The sequence below is a fragment of the Stegostoma tigrinum genome, chromosome 16 (assembly GCF_030684315.1).
Source record: "Stegostoma tigrinum isolate sSteTig4 chromosome 16, sSteTig4.hap1, whole genome shotgun sequence".
Lineage (NCBI taxonomy): Eukaryota > Metazoa > Chordata > Chondrichthyes > Orectolobiformes > Stegostomatidae > Stegostoma > Stegostoma tigrinum.
In genome coordinates this window covers 38,332,630-38,344,708 of record NC_081369.1, presented here as the reverse complement: position 1 = coordinate 38,344,708, position 12,079 = coordinate 38,332,630, and the positions used below count along the sequence as shown (strand labels likewise).

The following is a 12,079-nucleotide window of genomic DNA, read 5'->3' as shown; positions in this document are numbered from 1 at the left end:
CAGTTTTCAAACATGCTCCTTCAATCAGTATTTTTTGCTTTCTTATGCACAAATGCTGCACAGCATTAAGAACTCCTAGCCTACCACATTAGACCTTACAAATGACTTTACTAGTTCAAACAGTTGAGCAAACCCTTCTTGGACTTCATAAACTGTCTTAGTGAAGAGCAATCCAGAATGGATGCCATTTTAAGAAGTATTAGTGAAAATATCACAGGTGCCAGTGTGGTGGAGAATTGATAATGACTTGATTCATAACATACAACTGATTTTCATTAGTTATGCAATATAATGGGAATAATATAAGCAAAAAGGTATTCTCAGTTTATCTGCAATAATGAATGGGCTATTAACATTACAAAAACAAAGCTCAATCCTCTGGCTTGGCAAATTATTGCCCCTCAAAATGTCACTTACGGAATGCAGCAATAACTTCTGAAATAATCAGAGAAAACAATGAATGCAGCTGGGAAAATTGGCTTTTTGTGTACTTAAGTCGCTGATACATTCTAAAAAGGCTTACCGTTAGTATAAGAATTCTTTTAAAAATCCATTAGGCTATTTTACAAGAAAACTGTAATATAAGTCAATGAATTAGCTACTCATTCTTTTTCATCAGTGTTTCATCACATATTGTGAAATGTGAATGTATAATGTAATGTCAGATATACCACTTTTTCTTAGGTACTGTAAAATTTTTTTTAAAAAGGAGCCATTAGTAGAAAATGGCTTCTTTCAGATCTTCAGTAAAAACAAGACTTTTAATATTTTCCTATTTGCACCTCTATCCCTCTCCCACTGTTCCATGTTTACATAGCGTCCTTTTCTAATTACTGTATGTGAAACAAACTATGTTCAATTTCTAGGAGATACAGGTGTTATGAGTGAATTCTAAACAGTGCCATTCCCTCCATGTTCAAAGTGCATCATGTTAAATCAACTTATCCAGTCTAATTTTCCACTAGAATAAAACACAGTCACAGGGAATACTTTGTCCACAGACATGTTGCATTTCACTGACATTACAGACAAAATGGGGCATTGTCCCTTCAAGCCAAAGTGTAATTTCTTCCTTAAGATACTAATTCAGAGAGAAACATAATATACAAAAGGACTCACACAGACAAGAGAGGCATTGTAGTGCTTCACATGTCCCACTGGACAATTTATTAGCATGCATAGCTCAAACTAGTGTGTAGGGGTCAATTCCTAATTGGAAATTAAGAATGACATTCAATTCAACAACATGATCAGTTTCAGAAATGGTTAAATCATTGAAGGCAGCTTTCAACTGAGAGTTGAAATTTATTGGTCATTATAGTAGGCAAATTCAGACAGGTATAAAAGTGCTGAATTTAAACATAAATATCCTGTAAATAGGTCTGAAACTACAGCGAAATTTATACAATACAGTGCAAAAGTGTAAAAATGGATTTATTATCTGAATATCCATTAGCACTGCTTTGTAGAGGGAGATTTATGTCAAGGTTTATTCCACAGATTATCATAGTAAACACTGCTCTACAATATAAATAAATTAACAGCACCTTCTGGAAAAGTAAAAAAATCTTGTATTTCATAAAGTCTTAGAAAGACACACGTGCAACCAAAGCATAGCTTTTCCGATTACGTAGGAACAATCATGCAAACAGCAAAAGTTTCAGAGACCATGTACCTTTTGTTTGATCCAACTTCATTTAAATGTCATTGCTTTCATAAATCTTCATAAAATATTTTCAGTCTACAAACTGTGTAGTTACCATATGTGTTTTATTGAATTTAGAGAACGTAACAATCTTCTGGATGAGGAAAGTATGAATGATGGTTAAAATTATACCACAATATACCTTAAATAGACTTCCAAGGCATTGTAGGTAACAGTCTACAGGTGAAATATTTGGTCAGTAACACATTTTGACCCAAAGAAAGAAAATCAATCTGCCTGGGAGAACAGCAGATGCTTGCTTGACAGCACTGAATTTGAGTAAAAACTTCCATTTTTGTGTCTCATTTTCTATCAGCAGGGAAAAAAATGAGTTTGTTTAACTTGAGCAGGGCACGACACTCATTGGCAAGGGTTGTGATGGCTAGAAAGGGGGAAGAGGTGAAGAGAGAAATTCAAGTCAAGAGCTAACACTGACACATGTACAATGAGCTGAATTGTGTCATTTTGTGCTCTCATTTCCATTACATTTCTTCAGGTTGAACTAGCCCAGGTGGGTTGATGCCTTCTCTTCCTTTTTTTCATCCTGCTTTCCTCCCAACCAAATTTAAAAGGCAGAAGACATTTTTAACTTTGACAAATGCCACTGGACAAGCAACTAGTTTCTTTTTTCTAACACTGCACCTTTTGGTTGAGCAACATAAAACACAATAATGATCAACAGTTATTCATGAAAATGACCATATTGATAAAGATTAGGAATCAGTTACATTAAAGCACCAAGATACCATTCAATTCATTAAGCACACTTAATGTGTGTTATAGCAATAAGCTTTATCTACAAATAATAAAATGCAAAGGAAAGGCAATTAAACCCAGGGTGCATTGAATCTACAGTTCATGTACAATGAAATGTTTCAAAGTAAATTCTTTTTCATAGCATTTACTAGTTAATTTGAGTCCTTTTGTGGTAAACAAAGCTCAAAAATAATATAAATGCTGTTGTCAGCACATTTGTGTGTTAGTGCTGTCTTGGCATGTAAACCCTGATAATAAATACAACACTAATAAATAAAAATTAGAGATATTATGACAATTGAATGTACTGAAATGAAGAATGACGGGTTTATCATGCACTAACTAAATAATTAGCTAAAGTATCATTAAATCTACACCAACTAGTTTTAAACTACTTTGTCCCCTAGTGATCATTTATTTCAGTAGTATTCAAATGTCAGTACTTGCGAGATAAAAATTGAGAGGAAAAAGTGTGACTTTCAATGTTTCTTAGGAATCATATCCAACATTTTGACTAGAGTTACGAACGCTGAATTTGTCACACTAAATTCTGGCCAATCTGCCTATCAAAGTCATGCCTCTCCTGGAATGAAAATACATCCAATAGTGAGGGAAGGTCGGAATTCATGGTTAGAACGCTATTTTTAATGTCATGGGATGTCCTGAAGACTGAGAGCACTGTCAAAGTTATATTAACATTAAAATTCCTTTAGAAGAGGGATATTTAACCAGCACTTGTGATCTTAGAGAATTTAATATGGGTTTCTTCAATAAGTAAATCTGTGGGATGCTTTTAACTAACCCAACCATTTGCTTTCTTATTTCATAATCTGCAGGCTACTCCCCCAAATGGAAGGGAGATTAGGTGCTAGATTGTCATAAAAAATGATTAAAATAAAGCAGTTGTTTTGTTATAAACTCACCAAAAGGTTGCACATGGAATATTCTGAAAATGTTTCTGAAGAAAATCGATATTTAATTAATTTGATTTGGGAGAATAATATGAAATATTATGTTATTCAGCTGGTAAAAATGCCTCTTTCACACAGTTTCTTCAAAAGGAGATTAAATACTGGACCTGTAAACAGATGTGGAAGATTTATTTACAACATATCCTCCATATTCAGTGCTTCAACTGAGAAAAGTACAATCTTTTAATGCACTTTACCAGCTAAGCATAAGGATTTGAAAATTATTCCAATTTAAGGTAGAACTAAAGGAGAGATTTTTATTCAACAAATGACTCACCATCCTGGGCCATTTCAAATAACTTACTAAGATTGAAATGTTGTTAACATTTCAACACCAGAAACCAATGTTTTGTTTTCATGATTGTTTCTAAACTGTACAGCAAATGCACAAAGACATTGAGGTGTTAGTTAATTTGTGCTAAAATTCAGAGCAAACATTCATGATACAGCTTGCAGATGCAAGAATTTATTTGACATGTTCTGCAGTGTGAGAAGAACAATAATACTTCTTGTGAGCTATAAATGTTGAAAGACTACTGAACTTGATGTTGCACAAGCGACAGTATCTGTGATTTCCATTTTGCACCGGGCTTGGGAGTGACATTGCTGTCTGAACAGATTTGTCAACATTCATTGATGGGCTGATTAATTTTAAGCCTTGGTTCCTGGGGCTGTCAGGCACTGGTAATATTTTCAAAGCAATGTTAGGAGAGGGTGTTATTAAAGGTATAGATGAGATGTTCTGCAAAGGATTTTCACCTGAAGATTGGGAACAGACAGGTTCTCTTTGATCTTTGGCATTTGGGATATTCTTCAGTGTTTGTGCACCTGACTTGAAAGATGAGGCAGGAGCTCTCAAATTCTGAGGACCCCCTTCAGAAATATTGTTCGTCATGAGTTTACTCTGTGATGAAATATCCTGCGTGAAACCTTCTGTTGTGTGTCCAGTTGAAAGCTGCTTGAAATCATGAACGTTCTTAAAATGATCAATAAGATCTCCTTCAATTGGTCCATTAAGTGGGCAATAGGGACAGATGACTGAATGAGCACGCTGAGGCCCTGAGAAGGTCTTAACGTGGGAGGATGACTGAGTCCCATCCTGCAAAGCATCTGGACTATTCAGATACATTCCTGGAGAGTTGTTTGGTGTCATAGAGCTATGTACCACATTTGGACTTTCTAAAATACATTTAGTGCTTATATCTTTCTTTTTCAGTTCCTCTGTTTGCATCTGTGGCTGAGGGTCTGTAATTTCCATCCTATTTCTTTTAGCTTTTATTGTAGCAGAAGCCTGCATCTTTACTCTGGCAAGATTCTCTACCTTACTGTGCTGAAGAGTAGTTGCAGAGCAGTAATACTTTTTATGAGTAAGATAGTTTTCTACGTTGTTAAAACTAATTTTGCAGGAGGTACATTCATGATAATCTGTTGACAGATGAGAGGCTGGATGCAGAGGGGAAACATGAATTAATGGCTCTTCCTGAATACGAGGCTTTCTGCTAAGATCAATTGGTCCATCAACATCTGAACTTGAGCTTGGTGACGATGTTGCACTGGACTGAGCTGTTAACATATAACCTGTTGATAAGGAAAGAGAATCAGTTGACCTTGAAGTAAGTGAGAAAGCTTCTTGCTTGACTTTTGGTGCTTCTACATTGTTAGGTAGCCCAGTGCTTTGAAGGCTGGCAGCTGAAGGACTATGGACAGATGCTTCATTTGGTGAAGGTGGAAGAAGAGGCTGATGACTAGAACCATGGATCTCATACAACTTTCGACGTTTACGCGTACGTACAGTTTGCTGAAGGAACGCCACCTTTCCTGCATTTGGCCTACGAACAGGAGGGTCATGTCTCGAAGCACAATATAAACGCTTGTGTACAACATAGGTTTCGTGTCGTGTAAATCTTATATTGCAGGCTTCACAAACAGTTTTGGAAGGGTCATCATCAAAATCTTCAACAGAGTTGCTTGGACTTCGACTGCCTTCACTAAATCTACTTAAGCTTTCCCCTTCAGATGAGGTATCCTTCATGGTGCTGTCCTCATTTTTGACTTCTGGTGGTTTGCTATCAATATTTGATATTCTTAGGTCTCTTTCAGAATCAGTCTTTGAGGAAGAGGCATGTTGGCTTTCCACTCCTGAAGCTGGACTATGAGATAGCTGTTCAGCTCTACTTATGGATGTAGAATCCTTTGCTGTCTCATCAGCAGTAGCATTGTCTACTTGCTGGTGCCTGCTAGAACAGTAGAGCCGTTTGTGCACTAAGTAGTTGTTGATATTATTGAACGTAATGTCACATTCATAGCATGTTGCTCCTTTTTGAATAGGTGCTCCTGCATAAAGAAGTGGATAATTGTTGACCCCTTGCTTTAGTCTGCTGTGAACCAGCTCAGACATCTTGGCTAAAATTTCTGAAGCTTGTGGAAACGTAGATGTTTCATGATTGAACATATAGGGTATAAGGACAGTGCCTTCTGGCATAATTGAACCTGTCCCACAGTGCACTGGGCTTGACACTTGTGTTGGACTTGAACATTCTGATTTCACTTTTGCTATCAATGTACTTCTTGGTGAGGAAACATTGGAGGACCGGTCAGGAATGGGATTTTCCTGACCCTCCTCCACAGTCCTATCACCTTCACTTTCACACTGTAAACTGAGAGGTTCCTCTTTGACTTTCACTACAATATTAAGCTCCTCAGGAACTTCTCTACTTAAAACTGGAGAGGTCCCATCATCTTCATCCTTTGTTTCCTCCATATTGTTCTGTGACTCGTTGTCTTGATGAAGTTCCATGTGCTTGGCTAATTCCACAGCATTTCTTAACTTCTTGTGGCATTGGTTGCACCGGTATGCATCTTGTACAACATGCAATGACATATGTTGTTGCAAGCTTGATTCAGAATCACCAACATACTCACACTGGTTACATTTGAGGCTCAGGAAAGAATGTGCCACTTTCACATCTGTAATGAATAAATTATAAACAAAAATAAATCAGAAAGCTTTACACCTTGTTTAATCTTCTAAACAGCATTTTGCAGAAACATGAATTGTATTCACCTGATTATATGCAAAGTTGAAATATTTCTAAAAGTCAGTACTATTGTTTCATGGTTAACAACTTGCATAATATTTGACTAGGAAATGAATGTTCTTCATCATTTAAAAATAATTATACAGAAACTTAATTTCGTAAGTCATTCAATAAACAAGGAACATATTCAATAAGGAACAAATTCAATATATAATGCAAGCATTTGTCCTTTCAAGCTGACACCAAAGTGAGATATTTCCAGCGTACGTTTCATTCCTTGCTTACCTGTCAAGGGAAGGGGAGGGAGGCTTGATCTTGGTGAATATGAGTCACCCTTTGAACCTGGCTGGCAAGTCATATGATTCATAAGTAGATGATTGTACAGGGTATCTCTTGTGGTGGAGACAAATCCACAGCCATGACAAATACCTATGACAAACCACAAAACAGCCTTAGAAATACGTGCTTTTAAATCCATTACCATCTCCTAATTTTAGAGAGAAGTTGCAGGTCATGTATACTTGCCTTACTCTAACATTTTCAAAACCATACATCTGTTGTTTAAAAGTTTAGGTGACTTACCGTTTAAATCAGCAACTTGTATTGAATGTGAGTAAGCCACCCAACCCCCATCCAGTCCTGAGACTATTCTGCCATTCAATTGGAGCATGGTTGATTTGTATCCTTCAAAACACCACTTGACTTAACCCACCAAATCAGAGAATGTTGCCTTTATTGCTTTTGTCCATCTTTGACTCCCCATCCAATTACTAACTCAAATCATAACAATGATTCCAATTCTATGCTTGTTCATTATTGTAAATGCTGTTATATAAAAGCTTACCAAATGCCTTATGGATGATATCCACAGAGAAATTTAATAAACCAGCAAACCAGTAACCACCTTAAAACAAATCTTATAAAAGATTACAGCACAGAGGAGGCCATTCATTCTATCATGACTGCACTGGCCCTCTGAAGAAGCAATACACCTCATGCGACTTGTCTGCATTTTCCCCATAGGTCTGCAAATGTTTCCCTTTCGGGTAATAGTTCATTCAATTCTGAAAGCCTCGACTGAATGTACCATCACCATACGCTCAGGTAATGCCTTCCAGATCCTAATCATACATTGCATCAGAAAGTAATTTCTTCATGGTGCCTTTGTTTCTCTTGTGATTAAATTAAATCTGAGCCATCTGGTTCTTGATCCTTCCATCAATGGAAACAGTTTCTCCCCATCTATTCTGTCCAAATGCTTCATGATGCTGCATATCTTTATCAAAGCTTCTTTCAACCATTTCTTCTCCAATGAGAACAGTTCCAGTTTCTCCAGTCTTTTTACATATTTGAAGTTCCTCATCCCCAAACCATAGTCACGAATGTTTTCTGCACCCTCCCTAATGTCTTCCTATCCTTTCTAAACTGTGGTGCCAATAACTAGATACAATACTCCACTGTTTCATACAGGTTTAACACAACCTCCCTTTTTTGTACTCCATGTCTGTTTTGCTAAAGTCCAGATGTTAAATGCTTTATTAACCATTCCCTCAATACGTCCAATCACCTTCATGCCCTTTGTTATGATCCCAGACTAAACTTCCAAGTTTTGATACAACTTGGTGGGCAGCAATAACTTTTGTTTTAAAGTAGACAAAATTAGAAATCCTGGTTTCTCAAAGGAATATAAGAACAAGTTTCCACAGTTTTAATTCATACTGTACACGAGTTAACAAAGCAAATAGCTGATACGGTGGATATTACACACTATCCCCAAAACTAACATGATGCAAACACATGAATCAACAGGCAAACTAAAAACACACCAACTGCACATTAAGTGGCAGACACAACCAAGGCACATTCCTCAAATTTCTCAGCAATTCATCTAGATGTCAACAATTACCGGTCACATGATTCATTAAGCATGTTTTTCATGATGAGGGATTTCAGCTCCTCTCTTTTGAGGATATAGTTTATGACTTCTCCCAACAGTCACTTTAACTTGGACATTGTTAATGATAGCTCAGTTCCCAAGCCCTCCCACTTGATTCACCAAGCTGCATCAAAGTCTTCATTTGTCAAAGATTGCCACCCCCATCTCTGTTTTGACACCATATCAAGACCTGAAAATTGTCATGACCCCTAAGTAAGGGCTATGGAATAGTGCAGGAAGCAGATTTGACAACAGGCCCTAGCCCCACTTTGGGGAGACCAATTCTGAACACATGGATAATTGCAGCAATCTAGCTGCATCAAGCAACAATGAGATGAGGTAGTGACTAGAAGAAGCAGCTAATGGAGCTGCTCAATTATGGGCAAAGCCTGGGGGTGCAACTTTGAAGGACATATAATTAGCTCCAAGAACTCTGTCACAAAAATAAAAGGTAATGTCGTTTCTTCCAGAATATTTTTTTTAAACAATCAGCTTATTGTTTCTTTTGTCTCAAACAAAGACCAAGTGTCTAAGTTTCGCCCAATCAGCATTTTCACTGCCTGCTTATTTTGACCTTTCATTGGGCGTGGCCAGTGTTAGCATTCTTGCTTGAATCAGATAGCTGCATACTTAAGTCTTACTCCAGGAAGGTATACTCTAAATCTAGGCTGTGACCCCATTGCCATGCCAGAAATAACGCAAATCTTTCCAGTGAGATGCCAAACAAAGATCATCCATGACCTCTCAGGTGTGTGTAATAAGATCCCATCACTCTATACTCATGCTCATCTTTGAAAATGCCCAGGCCAATATGTAGCCTTAAAATTAAAATTGCAAAAAGCAAATTGTCTGGCAGTTATCACTTTGTGAATACTTGCTGTGTGCAAATTGACTCATACACTTACACAATGATCACAAGTGCATCATTAGCCATTGGGTACCCTGGAACACAGAAAGGACTACAAAAATGCCTGTCAGAACTTGATGAACATGAGCATGACCATATATATCACTGGCCATTCTGTCAGTAGGCCATGAATTGGTTCACAAAGAGAATGACCTATGACACTTGCATTTTTTTTGGGTGTATCATATTCAGAGTCTCAGAACTTTTGCTCACCAGATCATAAGAGAGCTGATGCATGATTTAATGGGGTTCCAAAGCACTCATGTCCATGGAAACTGCCCAGAAAGCATGAATTTCTGATGAACAATTCCCTTGCCACCTGGAACCTTATACCTCTGACTCTGGAGTTACAGATAGAAATTTTGAAATCAATAAATTAGACAATTTAAAATCTAGTCCAACAGGGGATGATTGCACAGATGAATTCCCCCATCTCACAGAAGTACCCTGCACCTTTCCCTTGATATCTGCCAATCACTCAACTACCAACCTCAACCACCATGACTATATGTGTCTCCCCTGACTAACCCCAGGCCTGATGACTAACTGCCACCCCCAACACTGACACAACAACCTCTCCAGCCACCCAGCTACCCCTCTACACCATGTTAACCCCAGCCTGACTCACGCATCCACCTGCCTGTCACCCGACTGCTTACCTCATCTACCCACCCAAGCACTCATTCAACCACTCACTGTCACACTGGGCCTTTAAATTACCACATGGCAACCAGTGCCGTTAAAAAGAAGCCATGTCAGAACAGAACACCACACATTGATGAATGCCATGCTCCACATTTCTGGAGTGGTCAGGGTCAGAAGGCCTGGCAAGAAATGTGCAGCACAATGGAGCAGTAAAACAATTCAAGCTGAGCAGTAATCAGATGGTGACTGCCACCATGCAGCCACCAGTTCACAATGCTGCAAATCAAAAGAACCAAGGGATCTGAACGTGAAAGTATACTCTCCCCCACTAGAACACAGTCGAACCTTAAAATCTGAAAAACAGCCTTCAGCCTGAAAGAGGTGAACTATATTCACTCCAAATGACAGAAAAGACAGTTCTCCAAATTCAGTGTAAATTGAAAAAACTCCTTTCATTATTTGGTTGGTCAAACACTTCTCGAAGGCATCTTTCTGACATTACTGTATGGGATATTTTGATCCAGGTGACAGCATTCAGTTTGTAAACACCGAACTTCCTCTTTCCTTATAAGATATCTTATAAACTAATGCTTGAAACATACCACTTAGATTCTGAGGTAGCAGTCTTGCTGAAGGTCTTTCCTCCTGTGTAAGACAATTAATTAAATCCCTATCTGATTTCTTGGATGCATGTTAATGATTCAAAGGTGCTACTTAATCAGCTCCAAAATATTGCAAACTAGTCAATCATTTCTCTCCACGTCCAACACTTGCTGCTGTTAACTGGGAACAAGGAAATCAGGAAATCAGCCCCCATTCCAGCTGCCTGTTTCCAACACTTCTGTCATCATTAAGGATCTGAAAATTTCAGCTTCTGCTTCCTCCCAATTTTTTCTCCTGCACCTCACTGTTCCCTGCACCTCCCCCAGACCCAATCCAGAAGAAGGTCAGCAACCAAACTAGGGACCAGAAGAGGGAGGGTTGAAGGCTGATCTGGGAGGATGTGAGGGGCTGCCAGGATTTTTTAGCAAATTGCACAGGCCAGAAGGGAAAGGCACTCAGAATGAAGGTGTATTTTCTATGTTTCCCTTATTTGCTTTTAACTCGACAGCTTTGATTTCTTGGGTAACAACAATGCACTTACGTAAGTACAAAAAGTGTACCCTCTAATAGACAACACAAATACCATGACAGTTTCTAATGATATTACATACCTGTGGAGCAGGTGGGTTTCGAACCTGGGCCTTTTGGCCCAGAGGTAAAGACCTCTGCACCACAAGAGCCTGACACAAATGTCATAGCCTTAATCTTATTATTGTATGTAGGATGTTGCCTTGTGTTAATTAGTGTTTTCTTTTAGTCGTTAAGAATATTCAGTGACCAAAATTGAACACTAATTCACTTGCAGTAAAGCATTTGGGCAACATCCTGTACTTGTGAAAGGTATTTTTCATTCTTTATTTAGTTTCATTGAATTGTTATTTGCTGAGAGATGGGAACAAATAACCTTTTCTTGAGAGGCACAGAAAGCAACAACTTAAGCTTTCAGAATTTTAATGAACAACGCTTGTAGAATGATGAGGTAAGAAGGAGCTATATAAGCACTTCAGCAATTAAGCACCTATAAGCACTTAATTATTTAGTAAACTATTCAAAGTAGAACTTGAGTGCATTTTTAGATTTAGGTGACTACTTTAGACTTCAACATGTTACTGTTATTTTATACAATTGAAGCTGTGAAAACTGCATTCTGGATTAATAAAGGCAGACATCTTCTGAAGTAGGACATGAGAAACAAATTCCATTTAGTTTTTGCACATAAAAGCTCAGTTTAAGTTATATTTTTACTTTGTGCTGAGCTGAACCAGAGCTAAGATGGTGGCAGGTAATCAAAATAGCTGAAAATGAGGCATTCTGGTTGTGATCTGGTAACCAATGCAGTTCACATTATACCTTTACATTACTGACTTACATATCCACAACCCTGTACTTCTCAAGTAACAGTGTTGGTGAAAATGCATTAATTGGCCTTCATTATTCTTCATTAATCTATGCTATTCAAAAATCAACCAACTGTATAAACTTTAAAGAAATATATAAGGAACAAAATTCATTTTACTT

At 37.8% G+C, this 12,079-nt stretch overlaps 1 protein-coding gene across 1 annotated transcript in view; it reads right to left on the bottom strand.

Annotated features, from left to right (window-relative positions):
* Nucleotides 1-1,161: 1,161 nt before the first annotated feature.
* The window catches only part of LOC125460057 (zinc finger protein ZFPM1), a 56,299-nt gene continuing 45,381 nt past the window's right edge, over nucleotides 1,162-12,079 (bottom strand). The window contains exons 7-8 of the mRNA XM_059651534.1: nucleotides 6,756-6,899; nucleotides 1,162-6,399 (exon numbers count right to left, since the gene is read on the bottom strand). Of these exons, the coding sequence (XP_059507517.1) occupies nucleotides 3,899-6,399; nucleotides 6,756-6,899 (2,645 nt within the window). The 3' untranslated portion in view covers nucleotides 1,162-3,898. The remainder of the gene's footprint in view (nucleotides 6,400-6,755; nucleotides 6,900-12,079) is intronic.